Source organism: Apostichopus japonicus, chromosome 14 (genome assembly GCF_037975245.1).
Source record: "Apostichopus japonicus isolate 1M-3 chromosome 14, ASM3797524v1, whole genome shotgun sequence".
Lineage (NCBI taxonomy): Eukaryota > Metazoa > Echinodermata > Holothuroidea > Aspidochirotida > Stichopodidae > Apostichopus > Apostichopus japonicus.
This window is the reverse complement of record NC_092574.1, coordinates 26,115,405-26,142,884: the sequence shown is the minus strand read 5'-3', so window position 1 is coordinate 26,142,884 and position 27,480 is coordinate 26,115,405. Positions and strand designations below refer to the sequence as shown.

General features: G+C 37.4%; 1 protein-coding gene and 1 non-coding gene across 4 annotated transcripts in view; one reads left to right on the top strand and one right to left on the bottom strand.

Annotated features, from left to right (window-relative positions):
• Window positions 1-1,742: 1,742 nt before the first annotated feature.
• The window catches only part of LOC139980031 (L-aminoadipate-semialdehyde dehydrogenase-phosphopantetheinyl transferase-like), a 39,860-nt gene continuing 14,122 nt past the window's right edge, over window positions 1,743-27,480 (bottom strand). For all 3 annotated transcript variants that reach the window (XM_071991387.1, XM_071991389.1, XM_071991388.1), the window contains exons 4-6: window positions 20,936-21,057; window positions 18,690-18,911; window positions 1,743-4,908 (exon numbers count right to left, since the gene is read on the bottom strand). In XM_071991387.1, coding sequence (XP_071847488.1) covers window positions 4,759-4,908; window positions 18,690-18,911; window positions 20,936-21,057 — 494 coding nt within the window. In that variant the 3' untranslated portion in view covers window positions 1,743-4,758. The remainder of the gene's footprint in view (window positions 4,909-18,689; window positions 18,912-20,935; window positions 21,058-27,480) is intronic.
• On the top strand, window positions 18,248-18,319 carry Trnac-aca (transfer RNA cysteine (anticodon ACA)). Its single transcript has one exon. It is a non-coding gene; the product is annotated as a tRNA-Cys (tRNA).

The window sequence follows — 27,480 nt, the reverse complement described above, 5'->3', positions numbered from 1 at the left end:
GGCCAAGGGGGCCATGGCCCCCCCCCAAAGGTGAGCCAAAAAGTGTTTCCGAACATCCGCTAAATCATATGATTGGAAATTAAAAAAATCGAGAGGAATAGCAGTGGTAGACTAGTCTAAACCTTTTCGTTTTCTGGTTTAAAATTAAATGCAGAGCTCCCAACTGACCCGCAATTCGCGGGAATTAGACCCGCATTCTAACACCCAAACCCGCTGACCCGCACAAGCGTCCGAAAAAAACCGCATTGTAATTGTCAAGTATACATAAAAAAATTGCATCAAATTTTGACTTAGCAACCATCATTTCCTTAGCATTTAGCATAATAGAGTATAAAACCTCCTTTACAGCATCATTTGAACCTCAAATTAGCCTATAATTCTTTTCATTGGGGCGAGCAGCGAACATTTTCATGCCACGGGAAAGAATGAATTATCACCTACTATTCAATTTATTGATGTTACACAAAAAAAAAATGCATATTTCTCAGAAAATTTGGGGTTACAAAAGCCTTTCTAAGTGCCACCATTTTACATGTAGGCATCACCAGGATTCCAAAAAAAATCAAAAGGGGAGGGGGACACCCCCTCTCCTTATACCCCTCCCCCAGGACGGCGATTCGTGGCATGGACCAGCATTTGCCTTCTCAAGAGTTGGGAGCTATGTAAATGTATGAGCATGAGGATTTACAGTTTAATACCATTTTGCAGTTACAGACTGGTTGTGAGAAATTTATAACCTATGAGAAATAAAATTTCTTGAGAAAGATGATCCAACTTTGTTTTATAAATATTTTAGAAAATTACACCTGGGAAACATTTTTTTTAGAAGTAAATTAACATCACCATTCTACACTTTTGTCGCACCAAATTGCATCTGAGGGCATTCAGCAATAGAAAACCCCCTCCCCTTAGACCCCTCCCCCATATCACTCTAATGCCACTTTGGCCCCTCCCAAACAAAGGCCCTGGATCCGCCAGTGCGTAGGATCACCTACAAAAGCAAAGACCCACAGGACATGCGATCAGGTCGAACATGACGTGTGCCGGGTTGACAATCTTCAAAAAGGTTATGGATGGAAAATAAAAACTATTAGGAAATACTTGGTTCTCAGGCCAAAAGTGTACATCTGGTTGGTCATTTCAAGCCCGAGAAGTGCCGTTTCCGGTGATCTGGGGGGGTATCAAAACCAGAAATTTTCTTGTACGCTGCGCGCCAACCGATGGTGGCGCTCCGCTTAGATAGTAATTCGCGCCCCCCGGGTTAGAAAATCCTGGATACGCGCCTGTTAATGGACCAGAAATTGAGTCATACAGGTTATCAGTATGGCCACGAAGTAGCCTAGAATGTCCCAAAAATGTTCACCCACGTTCAAACGTCACAGAGCATGTAGTTGCCGCCCACTAAGCGTTTTCCCTCAATGAGATTCTTCATTGCCTGTTTTAATCAGACTCCTGGTATATATCCTGGTACAGTGTGAAGTGTTTGAACCACCCAGGTATAAATTTTTGAAAACCTCTAGCAAGTTTTAACATGTTAAACTTAAGAGGAATTGATGAAGATTTTCAAAAAGTCTGACACCTGAAAGGTAAATCATCCCTTTAATTTAAGGGACCACATATACGAAAAGTTCGGCAAGATTGAGGGCGACAATATCTTCTTGGAACGAACGGTAATCTGTTTATCTTACGATAACTTCCTCTATCTTAGATTCAATAAAACAGACCATCAGACGAACACAAAATTTTCAATATTTTCTGTACCTGTATTTTATGCCAAAGTTGCTACAAAAGCTGTCCCGATTTTTGCTCTTAGTGCGACCTACATACAATCAAACCCTAATGAACTTTATAACATATAGGATACCTTGCGGAGTAACTTCTCTCCGTGAGAATAATCAATTGTTAACACCTTTAAGCTATGTCTATTGTTAATTCATAGTACATGTAAAGGTGTCATATCGATCAACCATATATGTAGCTAATTTGTTATCTATGATGTGATGTACAAACACAGCCAACATACTTAATCCCCTCCCCTCCCCACCCCCACCCCACCACCTCTCTCTCTTACCCCTCCCCCCTCCCTTCTTGACGATCATCAGTACCTTTGAAATACAAATAGGAAAATAGAAATGATAACATATAACATTTAAACCAAAGGAATTTTTCCCGCCTAAACTTCTAATAACTAAAAAAGGTGCCTAGAAGATAAATTTGTAACACATTTTGTAGAAAGCATCATTCCATTTGATGACGACATCCCAAATCTAAATAAAGAAATATGAAAACCAATTAAATGTCAGACAGAGTCTGGCTTAACGTGTCTAGGGCCTAGGGCATGTCAACTTATAACATTTAATTGGTTAAGGGCCATGTACAGTATGCCGCTCTCGATCGATAGATTAAACTTATATTTCATACGGAGATCAGCAAAATATGAATCAATTGAACGTCTACATGCAAAATAATTCTTCCGCTCATAAATTGATGAGACTTCCACACAAAACAGATCAAAATGTTATATTTTGTCAGCCAGTATCATAAAATGCTTAATAATCTTGATGGCCATAAAATAACTGCAATACGATTATCATAACTATAGAGTCTAACCACACTTAAAGCTGTTTCTATTCTTCTGCAAGTGTGCTCTACCAAAAAACTAAATTTATCACTGTGATTAAGAATTATTTCCATTTGCATTATTGGCATTTATTCATTTTGCATCAACATACTTTTCTGGAAACAGTGATAACCATGCAGTCTTTACTTCGAATGTCTGTCAATTCTAACAACAGCATAACTTTTTGATTCACATTCTTTAATAAGCGGTTATCATAACACTGACATAACTTTATCATTCACATTCTTGAATGAGCGGTTACCATTTCTAACCAAGACATAACTTAATCATTCACAATGTGATGTTTAGCCATACTATCACCAAGAGAGCTTTCTGATTGTATGAAACTTTGTATCATGTTAATTATTCTTTGTTCATCCATCCTACTACACCAACACACTGTGAATACTAGTAATATTACCAGCCATCAATGTATGTGTTTCTCCAATATATCGCCAACACACATTTATGATTACAGTGATTAATGGGCATATCATTCTATTCTAATATTCAATGACATGCTCATATTTCAATAAGTATAGTTTATTAAATCTACCAGTATGATATCGCTCCACTAATAGTAAATGAGGGTTGGGTCTTGTTAAAGATGAAAATTGCTCCATTCTTTCAAGCACCCACTAATCTGTCTCAAGAGAGTGATTAATTAACATTAAAATTTTAAACATAGTATCACAATATTGCACAAACAAATTTGAATTCAACTGATAACTGAAGATTCCACCAGTTCTATATCCCAACTTGACAACAAACTGAATAATGTTAATGTGATCTCTGAATTGGCCTTTTTTAGTAAAAATTACGTTTTTAGTAAAAACGTAAAATCTCATGACACATTTCAGGGATATAATTAAGTTTCCCTCTATAGAGTGCATTGAAACCCAAAACTTTTGATATACGACTGAATTTCTAAGACCAACATCTGGTGCGGAATCCAATCCTGTGTTATGGCAGTGATCCAGTGTACACACCATGTGATCCGTGACAAACTACTGTGCCATAGATGCTAAAATTAAATCTGAAATTAGAGTTTGATTCTCACTAGCAAGTTAACCATGACATGTGGGGGGAAGGGGGAAGGGGGGAGAGGAAAGAAAATGAGTAGATGGAAAGTTTGTTTGAATTTTGGTAGTTAACAGAAATAAGCAATTTGGTAAATACACTGTAAAAGCTCACAAGTAATTGTATCAAGTTTTTGGTTGCTTTAGCAAAAAATTGTATACTTTGAATAAATCTAAATATGTTCTTGATTCATTTCGCCATGTTACATATGACCCTTTTCTTGAAGGTAGCTAAAGCAATGAATCCTCCTAATTAATCTCTACATTGATATTTTACAGTGATTTTTCTTCCAATCAAGCTCATGCATAACTTCTCAGAGTTCAGTTTATCGCAAAATCAGTACAAACTAAGTTCCCAACCAAATTAAGAAATGCAACTGGTCACAATTTAATGTTTTCAGGGAAATACCATTTTAGTGGACTTCAAATTTTGTGCAGCAGTTTTGAAGGTTCTAAATTTTATCTTTGGCTATAAAATATCATGTGTTCCTGTGTACAAAGCTGCGATGCAACTTTTGCACAGTTTGATCATATTGCATAGCATTTTCCAGTGGGATACCAGATAAATTATACCCTGTTTAATTTCAAAGAGACTAGCAGTACATGGAAGGTGTAAAAGTTTGCAGTTATATGACCTACTTTAGCATGCATAGGAGGCAATTCTAATGTACTCTTAACTTGTTCCTTAGCAACCAACATTAAAAAAAACATATATCAAAATGGACAAAGATTTCTGACAGCAAATTAAAGGACACTTTTTATGATATAAAAGCACACAAATCCACAGACAAAAAACCCTGATTGACTTCTGAATAGAATCCACCTTGTATACTAGGGACCATCCACAGTCATAGAAAACAGAAAAATTGTATACGATATATATGTCTTCATCAGACTCAGCAAGGATAAGAGTAGGCCATTTTCAACATAAATGTCTCATGCAACACATTCAAGTTTAGTGATACCATATATGTTGACATCTCTGGAGCAGAATGTTAGTATATGTTTCTTATTTGGTCTTTGGCAATACCCCCCTCTATTCTTTGGCAATACCTCCCTCTATGACTTCCGGGCATTTGGCATTTCATCCTTTGCATCGAATGCCAGCCAGTAATCCAGGTCAGGTGGTGTCAGAGGCTGGGCTGATGCCAACAGTTCTTGCAAGGTTAATACTTTGAATGGAACTTCCTTCACCTTCTCTGTCAAGTTCTGTAAATTTCAAAGAAATATAAACAACGATTAATTGAAGAAAATCTTTAAATTGCTCTTGTTTACTCAGGGTTAATGATCAGAGTTGTTTTCTTTTCAATTAGAAAAACAGAAGTGATACTAGTTAGATTTGATAGCCACAATCTGGTCACCAATACTAATACTACTAGAGATGAACTTTGCTTTAAAAATGTAAAATATTGACCAAGGTGTAGTAATAGTCATACATAACCACTTGTCAATCATAAATAGTACCCTAATTCAATCTAATTAAGAGACCTTCATAATTACAACAAGATTGCCTGCTCCTTATTAGCCATTTCTTAAGCATTTAATCCAGAAATTAACAATACAGATCAATGCGTTTGTTCCAATTTTTTATCGAATCATTCTAGAAATGTTACAACTAGCTGTGTGCAGCCACACATCCATGTGGCGTCAGTTTCTCAAATCGACTGTCTAACCCAACGAGACCACTTCATACTAGACATGAACATAAAAAACAAATTAGTTATTCAGTACCGACTACGCAGACAGCCTTAACACCCAATCATGACAACAACAAAACTGCTTTTCCACATCCCACCACGATCTCTGACGAGACTTTTATACCAAATTTTGTGACTTAGTGATTTCTCTCGGTTGTCTGTGGAGGTGATAGGAGCTAAACACTAACATGTATAACTCCTCGATATGATTAAACTTTCCTTAAGGAGAATTGTTGATTTCGCTCACGGCTCATGACAAATTTCCCCACGTGATACCGACACTGCTCCATAAATTAACAGGAAGCAAAATTAAATTTTGATACATTGTAGGCATTTATTTTGCCTTCAAACCCTTCCGGTGACATACACATCATTCTACTCCTTCCCATATTCTGGATTCATCACTTACAGTCAGAAGTAGCTATAAACATGATCTTGTTTTTGTTGCATCTTCAAAGATTTGAGCAGACCAAATGTGGGAAGCACATTAATATGCAGAGGTAGTATAGTTACTCTCAGGCCCACCATCTGTGATGAAAAGGTCTTACAGATATACAACCTATGGGTCACACTTTATGTATCATGAGAGAGGCTCTATAGTGTGCCATCTTTGAAAGATAAAATTTCAAACTAGATTCTTGACCAGTATCCCTCAGCAATTAGTTAGTTCTGGTAACCACTCACCACCAATTCAGAGGTTAAGGGGTTTACTCAGTTGGCTGAGCACAGGCAGCCTTTCGTTCCAAAAATCAATTTTTGAAACACCCTTCTAGCCAAACATTCTTTATTCTTCCATAAATTTTGTTGATATTTTGATCATAAGGTCTTCTGTTTATCACTTTCATAAATTGTCTGGTATATTACTGAAAATGCTTCAACCTTTTACAGAACTTAAAGTGACAGGGGGCTAGGAGCACTTAATTGCCTCCTCAGTATTGTAAAACCGCTCTTAAGTTTCCCAGTTCTTTCAAAGTGCTCTTTATTTAAGAAATGATTTTTGTCCACAAAATTACAAACAATCGTATTTAGAAAGTGCACTGTAGTTGTAGGTTAAATATTGGAATTTGTGTTACTGAATAATCAAGGAATCCACTTAAATGGAAAGGTTTGAGGTTCCCCCAGTTCAAGTCAGTCGTATGTTCTACTGTCTTCCAGGTTTGTGCCCTCTGACCCCCTCCCCCTCCCACTCCCCCCTCCCCTCCCCTCCCCCTTACATTGAGCTTAAATTATCTGTAGGTAATTTGTACAAAAGTAGACTCAGCCAGCCACTTCTGTTCTTTACAATGATCTGTAGAAACCATCAAATAGTCTGTAAATCTGGACAAGCATGAATGCAGGATTTAAATTGCTTACCTAAAGAACAACCTGTACATTGACCTTTAAAATCTGCCATAATTTAACCTTATTCAACCTTATTCGCCATCGTCTTATTACTCAGCCTTCGCCCCGTCTCATAGACACGTCACCACTGAACAACACACCGAGTCCCAAATCTATGCATGTGCATCGGGCGGCCTGGCAAGTTTCAGAGAATAATAGTTTTCATAAGTCCTGCCTTAATGGTAAAATTCTGTACTTTTAAGTAGTACCAATTTGCTGCTAAAATGATTCTTCTCCTTGTAGCTTAAAGCAGTTTCTACCTAGTTGAATTCCCAAAGAATTCTGGGTAAATTGCCAACAAAGGTTACTGTCCTTTGATTCTAGTAAGTACAGGTCATCAAATTACAGAGACAAGCAGAAAAGGATGCAAAAAGAAAAAGGGAAATTGCAAAAGACGAAAAAAAAAACTAGCTCTCTTAATAAAATCCAATCACAGGAGGTGTGTCTTGATTTACTCTCAGGTTTATTGTTTCTCCAATTTTCCTCACTTCATTAATTAATAGACCTTGACCTTGTTCCTTGATTTAATTTCTCTCCTGGAGAAACAATAAAAACAAATCAAACAAAATTCAATGTCGGAACTGCCTCAGTTTGGTCTTTTGCAGTCAATTCTGCAATTCATAAAATATAAGGAAACAATCCGTTCCGTAAATGCTTAGGACTCTCTTTCTTTTTTTGTTATCTCTCTGATGAGAGTAATCAAAGGAAATTTGAGACCGTGGTAGTATTTTATAGTCGCCATACTTTCTGCTCTCGCTGGGAAATCAGTTATCATCCTGCCAACAAAATCCCGCAATCTAATCAGTTTAGGTCATATTTCCACTTTAATTGAATTAAATTTTTGATTTACAGTTTTCTTGTTGTCACCCAATTTGGTTTCCCTCTCTCTTTTTTTTATTATTCCATTTTCTTTCCTTTTCCTATTTTTTTTTCCTTTTAATCCTTTAACCACTCACAATTGCTGGATATGGCATATCTCCATGTATCTGATTGAGATTGAGAAACATGAAAATCTAGAACATACCGAGAGTGATCAACGGCACCATCTTTTTAAAGAGTGATAGCAGGAATTTCAAATGAATCATGATGGTTTTAATCCCCAGAGACAGCGGGATGCTGAATAATTCCATCTGTTCGTTATCTGATTTTTTATTCAGGAAATTAAACGTAGATATGATTAATTTTCTTCAGTTCCGTATGGTAACTCCACTGAACATTCTGTAATGAATTTACACAAAGTAATTTCCTATAGTGCTTTTCCATCTGTACTCATAGTGCAGGGAATTTAGTTGAGTTTACCTCCCTCAGATCATGAGACTTAATCCCAGCTGGAATCAGATCAATAGATACACTCCTGGTAGAGTTTTTGTTTCAAGGAAGGGAAAAAAAGTGTAATGGCATGAAAATCTCATTTACTGTTTGTTCACTTGATGGAGTTTGTTGAAGGTGAAATTATGACATTTAAAACATACGGGCAGCTAGTTTAAGAAATTGGGTTTTTATCAAAACTTTATTTTTCAGATGTTATTTGTGAATATTGGCAAATTGATAATCCTTCATTGTACAAAAATAGGTTGATAGAGATATTAAGCATGTGTATGGGTGTATGTACACATAAGTTGATTCTTCTGAGCTGTAGACCTTTTCACTGAATACAGCTTCCAAACTATTTAAGCATCTACTTAATTTCACTCCCCATCCCCTTTCCTTACTTACTTACTTAATCCCTTCTCCTCTCTTCAAAAACCAGGATTGTGATCTGTAGAATCTGATTTGAAGAGCAAATTTTATGCCTAAATGTGTCATATTTTGTATCTTTCATGCAAAACAGAGAAAGACCTCAGGATCATCCATTCATACATGACATGAATAATTTATCGGGTTAACAACACAGAAGGGAAAAAAAACTTACTGAAAGCTTTTCCAATTGAACGAAAAAATTTTTCCTACTAAATAGAAAAAGATGAAGTCATGTGATCAGTTCCTCACAAAATTCTGATTAGGCAGAAGAACTATGGGGTAGCCGCCTCATATTTATTTTCATTCTAATATGCCTGTGAATATTACTGCTACAAAATACATAACAGTACTAATCCAAAAAACATCTCCTCGAAACAGCAAAGAAAGAAATGAATAACATCTGTCTGTTCTTGTATGCTCGTTCATGAGTGTTAATAACACAATGATTCTGGCATGCATGGATGATTTTAAGGTGTCAAAATTAATTTGTTATGACATTGGAAGACAAGCAACCTAATATACATCTCGAATAGCATTTCAAAAATGTGTCAGTTGAGGTTGTCACTGGTTAAAAGACTTTTCCATAACTGTTTGAACAGGAGCTTCTTTCTGTGATAGATATGAAATTGTTATTAAGAGTTCATATTCTGTTGTAGTTGAAACCACTTCTGTGCACTTTAGTGGCGTTCATTTCGGTTGGAAACATTAAGTTTTTGCAAAATTGTACATCATTTGTTTAAACAAAAATTAAAAAATTAAACAGAGGCACAGATGAATATTGATAGCTACATTAGATCCCCTGAAGTAAACAATCGAGCAAATACAGATAATCAAGAAACGAGGCCCTAAATAGCATACAAAGTGGTATATTTATATTTCATTTTTCAGCATAGTCAGTTGTACAGTGATACCTGAGACCGAGTATGGACGATTAATACAAGGCATATTACACACTTATATTTGGGTAAACTGTACATAAAGATGGGGATATATATAATGATGGCTCCAGTGTATATTTAATCAGGATATTATTGTTCCTTTTACACATGTATTTATGTATGTATTTTAGATCCTCCTACAATCAGGAACTCGCGAAGAAGCCTCATTGGCTTATCAAAGCCGCATGCTGACCGAGGTCAGTCTCTTAGATTCATATTAATCGTCCATGATTATGAATTGTCAACAACTCTGTAACTGGACGACATACATTAATCTTGGAGTGACTCGAACTAGGGACCTTATGATTGGAAGGCACCGGCATTAACCACTGAGCTAACACTCCACTAGTTACATCAGTATTTGCTGTAAGAACAGCATTTTATTTCTTGAGATCTACGATTTGTTACAACACTCCGCATGTAAGCACCAGTATGCCAGTTAACCTTTCAGGATTTCATTTTATTATTTGAAGTTTGTCTAGCAGATTTGTAGTTGGTATTTAGCCTTAAGTTGTATAAATTATTATTGATCCCTATCTACAAAACTTGCTATATTTTGCATATAATTCATATAGCAACTTGACCATTTTGTTTAAAAAAAGCATTTTGTAATGTAAATATCAGATAATTTATCCCTGCCTATGGTGGAGAAAGGTTGGGGATAATTTGGTTGTTGGGGAGGGAAAGGGGGAATAGGTAAACTTCTGCTATACACTATAGCACTTATGTTAAAGGGTGTGAAGACTCGCGCAAAAAGAAACGTCTATAATGCCGGTAATTTGACCTAGTTTCGAATGAGGTGTAACAGAAGTGTTAAACACCACCATCGATCCCAGAAAGTACACACACAGTTTGCTACCGTCGGTAATTAGACACTAGTGTACAGTCAGTACAAGCAGCTGCGGTCAATACCCACAGCACAGTATACAAACGATACAGTGATGGACATCTCAGGTCCAGCTGAAGATAACAAGGTATCACGTTTCATTACTGTCTGCATTTTGTAGCGGCACGAACAAAACATCACTTGCAAGCAACAGAAAGTTAACTTTTTCAGAGGGCCGCACAAGGTTTGGGGCGAGTCTTCAATGCCTTTAAGTGTTCTCAATATTTCATACTGCATATGACTATGTTTAATTTTTTCATACATTTTGTTCCAGGAGAATGATGTATCAACCTGTAAAGGGTAAGGTTGATGGACACAGACTAATGAATCATGAGTACATACCAATACCAGATGGATGCAGTCCAGAGCTTCAGGAGCTACTACTGGTTTAAGTCAAACTTTGGAAAACAGAAAAGATATTTACAGCTAGAACAGTCTGATTTGGACCTTTGACCTCTAGGCTTGTAACCCTGAGTGGGGTCACTGATTTGAAACCTGTTCTAGCCACAAAATTCTTTGCTCGATCTTTTCCATAATTGTTTGCGACTTCCTAGCCAGTGTTTCATCACACATTTAATTGTTAAAAGTAAACATTGTTAAACATATTTCACTATTGTAAATTACCTTGATCTTGCACGTTATAAAACCATTGAAGTAAATTTTTGCTTTTCTTAATGCTATATAAGAAGTGTTGTATGCCCACATGTAGTAAATCATCACACACTAGCACTCACTGCACGTTAAAAGGCAGTTCTGAGTGGATGTTCACTGTAATTCAATCCTGAGATTCTATTTCAGAGACCCTGGAAGATTTGGAGTCATAATTAAACAATTTTCCGACGTAAGTGACACCAAAAATTGGCACAAGATGTATGTACCCCCCAGTAGAGTAATATAGAATGACCCACATACATACCATATAGCAGTCACACCGACAAATTTTTACCTATAACCACCACCCTCAAGGTCCTTGCTCAACAATTCCATTATTTAAAAATGCAAATTTGTACTTGCTTCAGTGGCACATTGGTCTATATACATCTGATACATGGGCTGTAATTTCATAGGTTTTTATGGGGTTGTGGTTGTTTGTTGTACAACTTACGGTTAGCATACAGGCTCGTCTGTACAGACTCAAAGTAACACACACAAAAAATACTGTTAATGCCTTACGCATTATCGGAAAACTGACACCAATCCTTTCAGAAGGGACAGAGTTTTCGGTATGTTACAGCTTGCTGATTTATAATAAACGCATTCTGGGAGATCATTGATTTTGGAGTTTCTTCATAACCTGTTGCAAAGAGCCTTCACCTACGAACCTTAACAGAAATTCTAGTTATGATGAGGTCCTTTGAATGCATTTAGTTCTCTAATTTGTGATTACATAGGCCAAACTGCAATCTTTCATACAGTGTTCTGACACTACAGGGTTACCTTATGTTTAGTTTATAAATAAACCCTAATTACCACCCAACAATACTAACAACCTGATTGCAGAGCTTGTCTGTTACTTGCATCTCTGTATGTATGTTTTAATTTCACTGTCTGTAAGAATTTCTAACTCTTTAATGTATGTCATTCATTCCCTTCTGAAGACTGGGAAGTAACTACTTCAGCATTCTCAACTTTCTTCAGTCCCATTAAACATACTCACCCCTGGGTGGCATTCACCTATTTCTCCAAACTTCAAAGAACATTTTTGATATGTTCATATAACCACAGTTCTTTCCTTTCGATTGATTGACTTTAATATAACTGTATGTCTGTGCTCTAGATTGATTGATTTCCATCTAACCGCATGTCTGTTCTCTTGATTGACTTTATAAAGTGAAAATCATCAACTTTGACTTATTTTCCAAACAACTGCTAAAATATTTACAAGACATTTCCATGAACTTGACTAATTTTCTAAAGCTACATCATTTGAAGTGAAAGTAATTATTTGCGATTACTCAGGCAGAAATGCCTCTCGCTGAGCAATGAACCGAATCAGACATTTTATTAAAAAAACGATTAAGTCTGATCAAGCGCGAAACAGTTTGCCCTCAACCTTTATGAAGTGACACACTTTTGTGTCAAAAGGAGTGTTAATAGCTTTAACAAAACAATCTGCAATTGTTTTTAAATAACTTAATGACTTGGCCATAAAAAAAAAGTTTCTATAGAATAGATCCATGACTATAACACTTGTCAATCAACTTACTTTCTGGCAACCTTCGGGGCTCTGTTCAAAATTTTAAGAACAGCTTAAATTCACTCAATGGTAATTACACTGAACAAAGCAGTTCAAAGCTGCTCAAAAAGGATTGAAAATAGATATAAAATGTAACCATTAAAGAGATCATCAAACAAACAATGCCTATGACTATAATGACTCCTATAAAATAAAAACTAGAATGTGAACTTTCTCAAAACTGGCAGGTTTAAATAAAATCATTTTCATCTGAGTGAGTCTCTTTATAGGGAATTTTCTACAGATTCTTTCATAGTTTTCAAAGTATAACTTTGCAGGTAATATGAAATAAATTAGCCTCTATTACTGCTATTTTTCTCCCCTAGTTCAGTAGTTTAATGTGCTACTTTCCAATGGATGGACTACCATAACAATTTCTCATTTATCCCATCTGGCCCATTTTCACACCAAAAAACATAATTTTTAAATTATGAAAAATACAAGATTGAACAAAAGCTCTTATTCCAAAACAGACTGCCAAGATATAAATGGAGTCTACTACATATCATACTAACGTAATTACATTTTGGTGATAGAGCTTTGCCTGGTATATGTTACCATATGACTTTCTTAATTCATCCAGCTGTTTTATCCTCTACGAGTATAACTAAGTTCCTCCTCCCATCACAATGCTCCCCCACCTCCCCCTCCCCCACCTCCCCCTCCCCCCGGCCCCATCTGCCACCTCCCGTTCATCCCATCCACTATCAGAAATGTATCACATTCCCAACTGGACCTCCTTCTTAATCACAAAATTTTGTCTGACATATCACGAGAGGAAAGAGGTGCAAGGTGATTAAATTTTTTTTCTTTTTTACGAATTAAAAACTTGCTTTTGTAGTGAAGGAGGACATGTATGTGTAAGCTGATACACTGCATTTTGTGTGCATTATTTCACTGGCTCTCTGAGGTCTTGTTTCTGGAAAATATGATATGGAGTGGGGATTTTATTTAAGAACTTGGGGTGGGGATGGGAGAGAAAAGAAGAGACAGGGAGGGAGAGAGGTGGAGAGAGAGGGAGACATGAGGGGAAGTAGTTGTAAAATATCAGGCCTCATTGTGTCTACTTAAGTGGAGAAGGAGGTACATATTTTTCAAATCAAGTTTGAGAAAATCCCCCTCTGCGTCTTCTCCAACAAACTAGAGACTATGAACTTACGATGAGAACTTTCCATTAACCATAGCGTTGTTATGTTTGACTTTGTCTAGAGAAGATGCACTGTGACCTGATCCTTATAAAAAGGATATCAGATACATTAGCCTAATGAACCATTCAGCTTCAACACAAAAGTACAATAATTAAGGAGTAAATGTAATCATGAGAGTTGTCAGCATTACTACTGCCATATTCAAAAGTCGTCAGTGCTATTTATTCAAAATATTTTCTTACCTATCAGACAAATTGGTAAATTTACAACCATACGAGCATAAAAAATATTAAAAAAACGTTCATTTAAAGTAATATTCCAGTCACCACCAGAATGACTTAAGTGACAAATCCATTATAATTGCTAGCTGAGTCATAGCACATCCCACAACTGACTGTAGAGCCTAGTGGCGATATAAACTTGACTACCGGCTTCCTCGCTTTTCACTAAGAGCAAAACGACAGATAGAAAGAAATATTTAAAAGCATCCCAGCATCTCTCTCTCTCTCAACTGTTAATGATACCCAAGACAATAGGAAAGAAAAGATGGGCTTAAAAGCACAAGGAGTATTTCCTTTCGATAAAAAGTTTGACATCACAATATTAATACAGCTATTCATAGAAGACAAAAATTACTGCTCAAGAAATATGCACAAACATGATTCTTTAGTAACACATGTGGACTTTATAACGTCAACTCTTTAAGGCTATGCATCGTCTTACAGACAAATCAGCTTTTGCCTGACAGCGGTGAAGGTATATATATATACATACATGTGTGTATCTGTTTTATAGCACTCCGTTGCTATAGCAACGATACATGACCACTAGAATCGATGGAAATAGAAATATACAATCCATCAATTTGCAGACAAGATGTAAACATCTAAAGCAAAAACAAAACGAGACATCGTGCATATTTTCAAAACATGCAAATATGAAAAATATTTCTTGTACGAATGTATCCTCTTACTAAAATACTGAATACTTCTACCAAAAGGTTATAGTGCGGATTAAAATTGGAAGGTCTGTGACTAATATCTTTGGGCACTTGTACTTTAAATCCCCTTTGATTCCCCCATCCAACTGTGTACTATCAAAGCAGCTTGGGTTTGGTGGACAAAGCTTTTGATCTACCGAGCTGTGATGTGACTGGAGATTCCATATTTTGTATGGGTGGGCTGGGTACTACACTTTTAAGGATTTTTTGTCCCTCCAGACAACCAGCTCTTACTTTTTGGTTCTGCTGAACAGCAAATTTAGTTGTCTGCAAAAATATAGCAAAATAACAAAGAATGAACAATATCTACAAGGTAGGAGATGTATAGAGTTTTGGTGAATAGAACCCCAGTGTGGGTCAGTAAAACTCCCATTCAGGTGGATAATAAACCTACCATTTTTTGGTTTATTTCAGTACCTCTAAAGTGAAGGAATAGAATATAGATTTTTTTTTTTTACCTATTTGGGGGTATTTTATTACAATGCAATTTGAATTTGATGTAAACAACTATTTGACCGCTGGGCAGCCTACAAAGCTATTCATGGTCGTTAAGACAATCATTAATAATGTGCCCTTAGGTTAGGTTACCTAAGGGGAGGGAATCCTTAATTGGTTCTCTCTTCAACTCATATCAGCATTTTGCTTTGGCTGAGTGGATAAAGGCGGTGGCATTTAAAGCAATGAAGGAGGTTCGGGGTTTTGATTCCCGGCCAAGTAATATTAAGGTGGGTTTTCCAATCTACGGTTTCCCCATCTGTAATGACTTTCTAAATTAAAAACATTCCAAATCTGAGTTAAAATGTTGAGTTGGTAGCCACCTGACGTGTCAGTTGTATTCCATAAGCCCTTGCGGGCTTCTCCCACATTTGTGGTCGCGTAAAAGCGTTGTAAAAATAAATGCTCCTTATTATTACTATTATTATTACCTTTCTTAAACAGTTGCCTTAACATGAAGACTGCATTTACTGGCTAACATGTAGGCACGTGTGCATTCTCCTATTTATTGATCTATTGATCTATTTATTGATCCCTCGATACATGGTTAACTGTCAGCATCAAAGCTGATCCCTTCATTTAGATATTAGTTATCTAGCCACTCTTCTCATTATCTGGGAAAAAATTTAAGGATCAGGAGCTCTGAGGAATGAACACTTTTAGGAATTTAAGCTTGTGTTTTATGGAAGGGGGTAGGGTAGGGGAGGTTGGGGCTACACTGAGGACCTTTAACATACCTCCAGCAGAGTTTGCCTTAGAAGTAGCTCTCTTCCCTATCATGTACGGTACAGATATCAACAAAGTATATGAGGATGCAACAATAATGGTAGCATCGGTCGCTATCGATATGACCTAGCTCTGTACCTGGCATAGAACAAATACCTAACAATTCAAACTGCAAACTTTAAATTATGGATTGCCTCACATAGCATCACATACATCAAATATTCATCTGAATTGAACAACTAACCCATGCATCAACAAGTACTCCCTGTAAGAAACTATGGGGTTAGCAACAAACAATACTGAGCATACAGTACTGAATATATCTTGGTTTTTGTTCGGGACCTCTACAAATAGACTCTCCTCTCTATGTTTCTGCTTCCATTTTTTTTCTTTCATCTTTCACATATTTTCAATTGATTTTATTTGGTGTTTTGCTGGTGAACATTCAAATCTGACAGCGAACACAGTTAACATACTTAAAGTCAGTACTTACAGGATGACAGAGGGAAAAGTTCACCAGAAAAGGTAGCGTACAACATTTTTCTTTTATCCTAGAATTTGGATTGCCATAGCAACTATCAGTTTTACATAATGAGAACGAGGCCATGACAGACAGAGTCATTGACTTCATAATAACCTATGTGATTTGTCACTTCTATTTGAGCAGAAACGCCATCAAAAGAGATAAAAGACAATAAAAGTCTCATTTAACATTTGTGATAAATTTTGCTGACCTATATCATAGCCAGATTAAATTACATTCAAGTTAGGACACTACACTGATAAGGCACTCTTCTCCAAGAGAGGGCAGCATGCAAGAATAGTACTAGGATGCTGGAATTCAATGTGTCTCGCAACTTGACACCGTATTATAAAATATACAAAGCATGTTAGCAGATCGAGATACAATGCACCAAAGAAGACAACTGTCACCACAAGAACAAAAAAGTATCAGGATTATTGGATGAAATGAAAAAAAAAAACTGCCGTACTTTCAGAATATGCTTATGAATTGCATTTATATCATAATAAGTTCCATCAATTTATTGCACAGAAAGCATGAGGGAGAGTGATGTCTGCTTGATAGAAAGAATCTAACACTCTCTGGGGAAATTTGAATGTTGTCAGTTTCATGAAGAAAATCAAGTCTAATTATAACCATGGCAACATCTTGTCTGGCCGATACCTTGAATATACCTGTACCCCTGTAATGCATGAACATCCCAACAGACAACTAGGGCTTCAAATACATACCTGGGTCTATGCAATTTATTTTCTACAGGACAGTATTAGTATCAACACTAACACATATTGAGTCACATTTAACCGTTCCAGCAAATAATGGGAATTTTATGACCGGGACCAGTTTACCCACAAAATCTTAAAAAAGGAAATTATACCTAAAATCCGTAAACAAAATGATTTGCTGTGAAAAGCAAAACCTTATACAAAAGAGTACAGAACATTCAAAACTTTGGAAGCAAAGATAGAAAATAGGCAGAGCATAAAAGATCATTAATGAATTTGGTAGGCTAGACATGATTGTAAAAATAGAATATTTATAGATTTATAAAAAATTTCTTTGCCATTGGGTATGAGTAGGGTTAATTTGCCATCATTTGTCATCAAATATTTTAAGCCCAAACTTTAAATATTGAATTTTCCTTTATTTGAAATATTTTAATTATTTATTTAATTCTAAAACATATTGCATGTTGACAACATTTTCTTGATTTTGCTAGTGTGCCTAGTAGACCGTGAAATCAAGTTTTGTGTGAAACTAACTTCAACTGTACGACAAACCCCTCAATATGTAGATGATAAGAGCCAGCAGGCAGACAATCAGACTATGACATAATCAAATGATTCACAAAATATCTCACTAACTTTCAGTTGGAGAACTTTTTCAAAACTTCAAAAGTATTTATCAGCACAACTTTGTGTTTAGATGTAATTATAGACCTAATTTATAGTCTAAATATGCATTCAACCAACCCACAGCCCCAATTAACCCGCATTCATAAAAATATTTCTCCACCTACAGCCCGTCCACAGAGGTTCATGCCCCTACCAAAATCATTTGGGTGGAAAAACATATATATATATATATATACATATATAGGAATATATATATATATATATATATATGAAATTGTAATGAGTTGGAAAATTCAGAATAGTGAAAAAACTTCCAGCCTCCACCGGGATTCGAACCCGGCCTCCCTATATAAATATATATATATATATATACAGTGGAATAACGACCTTCCTTACCGGTTTCGAACCTCTGGACATACAATCAGCGTCCATAGCCTAGTGGTTAGGGTGTCCGCGTACAGAGCGGAAGGCCCGGGTTCGAATCCCGGTGGAGGCTGGAAGTTTTTTCACTGTTCTTGATTTTCCAACTCATTACGATTTTCATTTATATATATATATATATATATATATATATATAAATATATATATATATATATATATATATATATATATATATATATATATATATATATATATATATATGTTCCACTCCCCCACCTTTGAAATCCTGTGTACGACACTGTGCGCAACTATGTAACAATATGACATTGTGAAGGCACACCTATTTGTGACATTGTTTAAGGGCTATGATTTCTCACAATTTTTAAAATTGTGGCAGTAAAATAACTATTACTTCCCCGGTTTACTACCCAGCCTACCTGTAGCCTAAGCTTTAATATGATACAAATTGTGTGTAATCTCCATACCTGTCTTATCCTTTCAAGACCAACAGCAACATAGTAGTTCTCACTAAGCCTCGTCTCCTGAAAGATCCATTTTGGTGATACCAGCATCCCATCTACATACAGCTCTGTGTCGGAGACGGTTTCGCCAACTTCTAATCTTTGTGATTTCACATGGAAGTCCAATCTAGCCAAATCAAATCCAAGTCCAAGTCCAATGGTCTTTATGTAGCTTTCTTTTAGGCACTATTGAAAGATAATGGCTCGTACAGTAGTTCTGTAATATTGAACACTCCATTACCATTACGAATTCAACCTGGTTATAGCCCTCACTTGGTTTATACCCGGAAAAAAACAGCAATTTACCAGGTATATCACATGATCAACGAAGTAACCAAAGCTGTCTTCCTTATTTTACTCCTCAAGCTCTTTTGTGAAAGTTTTTTTCTGCTGCAGCTGCTTCATTAGCTAAGAAAAGGCACACAGCTTTGGTTACTTTGTAGACCATGTGATGTTGAGAAGATCTCTGTTTCTCTCCGGGTATAATCCAAGCGAGGGCTAACCAGGTTGAACTCGCACTGAAAACCACCAAGTATTATGGATATATGTATCATCCTATCATGTCAGTCTAACAGATACCAATCCTGCCAACCTTACCAAATCCAATGCAGCCAGCACATCCTAGGCGCAACACAGAGCCATTTAAATGAGCAGGTTTGGCTGCCCGAACTGCCTGGGGGGGGGGGGTGGGGGAGTGGGCATAGTAACTAGCCTAAAGAAAAATTAGTTACCCATATAACACTAAATCTTATCCTCAACAAATTGGTGCCAATGAGAAGTAACAGTACTTTTCCATACCCTACAAGATGGAAATCACACTTCTTTTTTTCATTGATGCAATTAACCGACTGAGGTAATGGATTTCAATAGAAACTCGCTCTTTGTTGCTTTTCTTGGCTCTTATGTGGAAATAAATGACAGAAAACTGACTGGGAAATTATAAACAAACCTGATGAGAGCAAAGAAACTTTGGGCTAGGGTGTCACTCGACTCAGCTACCTCAGGTCAGTGGCGTAGGAAGGTTCTATTGAGTGTGGGGGCTGAAGACTGATGGCCGGCCTGGGGGAGGGGTCTAAGGGGAGGGGGTGTCCCTCTCCCCTTTGGATTTTTTTTGCATTTCCAGGTGGCCTCAGATGCAATTTGGTGTAATATAGCACACTTCAACCCACCCACTCCATTTTGTATATAATTTTGCATTTTCACCTAGCCTTAGATGCAATTTGGTACTCCAAATGAGATTTTTTTCTCATTTGGAAATGAAAAAGGGGTTTTCTGACTTGCGAAGCGGGGGGCGGAATGATACTTCCGCCCCTCCATATTTTTCACCCCCCAGCCCCCCCGGTTCCTACGCCCTTGCCTCAGGTTATATGTTCAAGCTGACTTAGTCAGATGTTGCCAGCTAAACCACATGCTATCCTGCAGCCCTAACCGAATCAAATGCTGTCAGCCTAACAGATAGTCTTCCTGTATAAAGGACATTATAAACAAACCAGACAATGTCTGCCTAACCATTTACCCATCCTCTTATATTAACAGATACTCACCTTGTCAGGCTGACTAGCTTCGCTACTATAAGTGTAATTCACACTAGCAATGTCGATATAACATTGAGATGTCAACATAAAGACCAATGTATCTTTAGTATTTTTTATTAAGCGTGGGCTGCAACATTGACATTCAACACCTTCATCCACCAGTTAGTGGAAAATGAACAATAAAAAGTAACTGATATATAAGATGCCATGATCAATATAGTCACATTCTGTTAGGAGAAGATGTTTATTTTTCTATTCCTATATGATAATCATGCTCTTTAAGTCTTTGATATCACTGTCAAGCTTGTCACACTGACTGACTCTACTATAGCCTACTGTATATATACAATTGCAAAATCTTGAGCTGTCAATCCTATCCATTTTGATATTAACAGCACTACATCCAACAAGACTCTGTTGATATCAAATTCATGTCACTTTTATCCTTTCAAAAATGCTTCGTTTCAACAAACGTTAACACATATATCTTTAAATTTGCATAATTATGCATATATTGTCACCCCAGTTCTGAAATTTTACATTGTTCATTTACATAATGCCACTGATCTATTAGCACTTCTGCATATCCAGCTATTTGTGCACTACAAGTTTATTTATCATGTGTAATTTACACTTTGTTGGTACAAAGAATTGGAAACAAGGCATTTTAATTACCCAGTGTCTAAAATACATCTCCAGTTGTTGTTGTTCTGTTCCAGCAGACTTAATCGTGCTCCACTCATAAGGATTAAACTTCCTCTTCATCAGATCAAAGTAATCTGGTAGACTACGGGATCCTGTGGAGAATATCGATATATTGACACATTGGGCAACACTTTTAAGCAGTTTGTGTGATATTGCAGCATAATATTCTATGCTTTGAACCCTTGAGAAACCTTGTTAATTCTCCAAATAAACATTGACACGTCCACTGGACTAAATCACACTTTCATGACAGATGCACCTGGCCAATAGCCTACTCTAAATATACTTTGGGGCTGAGGTTGTTATTTTCATTACTGTCAAGGACGTTTAAGAGGTAGTTTCGGCTTTATAGGGAAAGAAGAAATACTTTGTATGGTTAGCAAAGGCCATTGCACAAATAATTGGAGTGAATGAAGCAGGAAGTGTAATATGGAATTATAACAAACTGACGTATAATATTTTAGTAAATATGGTGTATGGTTAAGAAAACCAATCTGCTGGCACAGACCATTGTACTTGTCAAATGAGTGAATCTGGTGAAGAGTGAAGTATGGTTCAGAAAAACATTCCACTGGCACAGACCATTGTACTTGTCTAATGAGTGAATCTGGTAAAGAGTGAAGTATGGTTAAGAAAAACATTCCACTGGCACAGACCATTGTACTTGTCTAATGAGTGAATCTGGTGAAGAGTGAAGTATGGTTCAGAAAAACATTCCACTGGCACAGACCATTGTACTTGTCTAATGAGTGAATCTGGTGAAGAGTGAAGTATGGTTCAGAAAAACATTCCACTGGCACAGACCATTGTACTTGTCAAATGAGTGAATCTGGTGAAGAGTGAAGTATGGTTCAGAAAAACATTCCACTGGCACAGACCATTCTACTTGTCTAATGAGTGAATCTGGTGAAGAGTGAAGTATGGTTAAGAAAAACATTCCACTGGCACAGACCATTGTACTTGTCAATGAGTGAATCTGGTGAAGAGTGAAGTATGGTTCAGAAAAACATTCCACTGGCACAGACCATTCTACTTGTCAATGAGTGAATCTGGTGAAGAGTGAAGTATGGTTCAGAAAAACATTCCACTGGCACAGACCATTGTACTTGTCAAATGAGTGAATCTGGTGAAGAGTGAAGTATGGTTCAGAAAAACATTCCACTGGCACAGACCATTCTACTTGTCTAATGAGTGAATCTGGTGAAGAGTGAAGTATGGTTCAGAAAAACATTCCACTGGCACAGACCATTGTACTTGTCAAATGAGTGAATCTGGTGAAGAGTGAAGTATGGTTCAGAAAAACATTCCACTGGCACAGACCATTCTACTTGTCTAATGAGTGAATCTGGTGAAGAGTGAAGTATGGTTCAGAAAAACATTCCACTGGCACAGACCATTGTACTTGTCTAATGAGTGAATCTGGTGAAGAGTGAAGTATGGTTAAGAAAAACATTCCACTGGCACAGACCATTCTACTTGTCTAATGAGTGAATCTGGTGAAGAGTGAAGTATGGTTCAGAAAAACATTCCACTGGCACAGACCATTGTACTTGTCTAATGAGTGAATCTGGTGAAGAGTGAAGTATGGTTCAGAAAAACATTCCACTGGCACAGACCATTCTACTTGTCTAATGAGTGAATCTGGTGAAGAGTGAAGTATGGTTTAGAAAAAAAAAAAATTCCACTGGCACAGACCATTGTACTTGTCTAATGAGTGAATCTGGTGAAGAGTGAAGTATGGTTGAGAAAAACAATCCACTGGCACAGACCATTGTACTTGTCTAATGAGTGAATCTGGTGAAGAGTGAAGAATGGTTAAGAAAAACATTCCACTGGCACAGACCATTGTACTTGTCTAATGAGTGAACCTGGTGAAGAGTGAAGTATGGTTCAGAAAAACATTCCACTGGCACAGACCATTGTACTTGTCTAATGAGTGAACCTGGTGAAGAGTGAAGTATGGTTCAGAAAAACATTCCACTGGCACAGACCATTGTACTTGTCAAATGAGTGAATCTGGTTAAGAGTGAAGTATGGTTAAGAAAAACATTCCACTGGCACAGACCATTCTACTTGTCTAATGAGTGAATCTGGTGAAGAGTGAAGTATGGTTGAGAAAAACAATCCACTGGCACAGACCATTCTACTTGTCTAATGAGTGAATCTGGTGAAGAGTGAAGTATGGTTCAGAAAAACATTCCACTGGCACAGACCATTGTACTTGTCTAATGAGTGAATCTGGTGAAGAGTGAAGTATGGTTCAGAAAAACATTCCACTGGCACAGACCATTCTACTTGTCTAATGAGTGAACCTGGTGAAGAGTGAAGTATGGTTCAGAAAAACATTCCACTGGCACAGACCATTGTACTTGTCAAATGAGTGAATCTGGTTAAGAGTGAAGTATGGTTAAGAAAAACATTCCACTGGCACAGACCATTCTACTTGTCTAATGAGTGAATCTGGTGAAGAGTGAAGTATGGTTCAGAAAAACATTCCACTGGCACAGACCATTGTACTTGTCAATGAGTGAATCTGGTGAAGAGTGAAGTATGGTTCAGAAAACATTCCACTGGCACAGACCATTGTACTTGTCAATGAGTGAATCTGGTGAAGAGTGAAGTATGGTTCAGAAAAACATTCCACTGGCACAGACCATTCTACTTGTCTAATGAGTGAACCTGGTGAAGAGTGAAGTATGGTTAAGAAAAACATTCCACTGGCACAGACCATTGTACTTGTCTAATGAGTGAATCTGGTGAACAGTGAAGTATGGTTCAGAAAAACATTCCACTGGCACAGACCATTCTACTTGTCTAATGAGTGAACCTGGTGAAGAGTGAAGTATGGTTTAGAAAAACATTCCACTGGCACAGACCATTGTACTTGTCTAATGAGTGAATCTGGTGAAGAGTGAAGTATGGTTAAGAAAAACATTCCACTGGCACAGACCATTCTACTTGTCTAATGAGTGAATCTGGTGAAGAGTGAAGTATGGTTCAGAAAAACATTCCACTGGCACAGACCATTCTACTTGTCTAATGAGTGAATCTGGTGAAGAGTGAAGTATGGTTCAGAAAAACATTCCACTGGCACAGACCATTCTACTTGTCTAATGAGTGAACCTGGTGAAGAGTGAAGTATGGTTTAGAAAAACATTCCACTGGCACAGACCATTGTACTTGTCTAATGAGTGAATCTGGTGAAGAGTGAAGTATGGTTAAGAAAAACATTCCACTGGCACAGACCATTGTACTTGTCAAAGGAGTGAATCTGGTGAAGAGTGAAGTATGGTTCAGAAAAACATTCCACTGGCACAGACCATTGTACTTGTCAAATGAGTGAATCTGGTGAAGAGTGAAGTATGGTTAAGAAAAACATTCCACTGGCACAGACCATTCTACTGTCATATGAGTGAACCTGGTGAAGAGTGAAGTATGGTTAAGAAAAACATTCCACTGGCACAGACCATTGTACTTGTCTAATGAGTGAATCTGGTGAAGAGTGAAGTATGGTTCAGAAAAACATTCCACTGGCACAGACCATTGTACTTGTCAAATGAGTGAATCTGGTGAAGAGTGAAGTATGGTTCAGAAAAACATTCCACTGGCACAGACCATTGTACTTGTCAAATGAGTGAATCTGGTGAAGAGTGAAGTATGGTTCAGAAAAACATTCCACTGGCACAGACCATTCTACTTGTCTAATGAGTGAACCTGGTGAAGAGTGAAGTATGGTTCAGAAAAACATTCCACTGGCACAGACCATTCTACTTGTCTAATGAGTGAATCTGGTGAAGAGTGAAGTATGGTTAAGAAAAACATTCCACTGGTACAGACCATTGTACTGTCATATGACTGAATCTGGTTAAGAGTGAAGTATGGTTGAGAAAAACATTCCACTGGCACAGACCATTCTACTTGTCAAATGAGTGAATCTGGTGAAGAGTGAAGTATGGTTGAGAAAAACATTCCACTGGCACAGACCATTGTACTTGTCATATGAGTGAATCTGGTGAAGAGTGAAGTATGGTTGAGAAAAACAATCCACTGGCACAGACCATTGTACTTGTCTAATGAGTGAATCTGGTGAAGAGTGAAGTATGGTTAAGAAAAACATTCCACTGGCACAGACCATTGTACTTGTCAAATGAGTGAATCTGGTGAAGAGTGAAGTATGGTTCAGAAAAACATTCCACTGGCACAGACCATTGTACTTGTCTAATGAGTGAATCTGGTAAAGAGTGAAGTATGGTTAAGAAAAACATTCCACTGGCACAGACCATTGTACTTGTCTAATGAGTGAATCTGGTGAAGAGTGAAGTATGGTTCAGAAAAACATTCCACTGGCACAGACCATTGTACTTGTCTAATGAGTGAATCTGGTGAAGAGTGAAGTATGGTTCAGAAAAACATTCCACTGGCACAGACCATTGTACTTGTCAAATGAGTGAATCTGGTGAAGAGTGAAGTATGGTTCAGAAAAACATTCCACTGGCACAGACCATTCTACTTGTCTAATGAGTGAATCTGGTGAAGAGTGAAGTATGGTTAAGAAAAACATTCCACTGGCACAGACCATTGTACTTGTCAATGAGTGAATCTGGTGAAGAGTGAAGTATGGTTCAGAAAAACATTCCACTGGCACAGACCATTCTACTTGTCAATGAGTGAATCTGGTGAAGAGTGAAGTATGGTTCAGAAAAACATTCCACTGGCACAGACCATTGTACTTGTCAAATGAGTGAATCTGGTGAAGAGTGAAGTATGGTTCAGAAAAACATTCCACTGGCACAGACCATTCTACTTGTCTAATGAGTGAATCTGGTGAAGAGTGAAGTATGGTTCAGAAAAACATTCCACTGGCACAGACCATTGTACTTGTCAAATGAGTGAATCTGGTGAAGAGTGAAGTATGGTTCAGAAAAACATTCCACTGGCACAGACCATTCTACTTGTCTAATGAGTGAATCTGGTGAAGAGTGAAGTATGGTTCAGAAAAACATTCCACTGGCACAGACCATTGTACTTGTCTAATGAGTGAATCTGGTGAAGAGTGAAGTATGGTTAAGAAAAACATTCCACTGGCACAGACCATTGTACTTGTCTAATGAGTGAATCTGGTGAAGAGTGAAGTATGGTTCAGAAAAACATTCCACTGGCACAGACCATTGTACTTGTCTAATGAGTGAATCTGGTGAAGAGTGAAGTATGGTTCAGAAAAACATTCCACTGGCACAGACCATTCTACTTGTCTAATGAGTGAATCTGGTGAAGAGTGAAGTATGGTTTAGAAAAAAAAAAAATTCCACTGGCACAGACCATTGTACTTGTCTAATGAGTGAATCTGGTGAAGAGTGAAGTATGGTTGAGAAAAACAATCCACTGGCACAGACCATTGTACTTGTCTAATGAGTGAATCTGGTGAAGAGTGAAGAATGGTTAAGAAAAACATTCCACTGGCACAGACCATTGTACTTGTCTAATGAGTGAACCTGGTGAAGAGTGAAGTATGGTTCAGAAAAACATTCCACTGGCACAGACCATTGTACTTGTCTAATGAGTGAACCTGGTGAAGAGTGAAGTATGGTTCAGAAAAACATTCCACTGGCACAGACCATTGTACTTGTCAAATGAGTGAATCTGGTTAAGAGTGAAGTATGGTTAAGAAAAACATTCCACTGGCACAGACCATTCTACTTGTCTAATGAGTGAATCTGGTGAAGAGTGAAGTATGGTTGAGAAAAACAATCCACTGGCACAGACCATTCTACTTGTCTAATGAGTGAATCTGGTGAAGAGTGAAGTATGGTTCAGAAAAACATTCCACTGGCACAGACCATTGTACTTGTCTAATGAGTGAATCTGGTGAAGAGTGAAGTATGGTTCAGAAAAACATTCCACTGGCACAGACCATTCTACTTGTCTAATGAGTGAACCTGGTGAAGAGTGAAGTATGGTTCAGAAAAACATTCCACTGGCACAGACCATTGTACTTGTCAAATGAGTGAATCTGGTTAAGAGTGAAGTATGGTTAAGAAAAACATTCCACTGGCACAGACCATTCTACTTGTCTAATGAGTGAATCTGGTGAAGAGTGAAGTATGGTTCAGAAAAACATTCCACTGGCACAGACCATTGTACTTGTCAATGAGTGAATCTGGTGAAGAGTGAAGTATGGTTCAGAAAACATTCCACTGGCACAGACCATTGTACTTGTCAATGAGTGAATCTGGTGAAGAGTGAAGTATGGTTCAGAAAAACATTCCACTGGCACAGACCATTCTACTTGTCTAATGAGTGAACCTGGTGAAGAGTGAAGTATGGTTAAGAAAAACATTCCACTGGCACAGACCATTGTACTTGTCTAATGAGTGAATCTGGTGAACAGTGAAGTATGGTTCAGAAAAACATTCCACTGGCACAGACCATTCTACTTGTCTAATGAGTGAACCTGGTGAAGAGTGAAGTATGGTTTAGAAAAACATTCCACTGGCACAGACCATTGTACTTGTCTA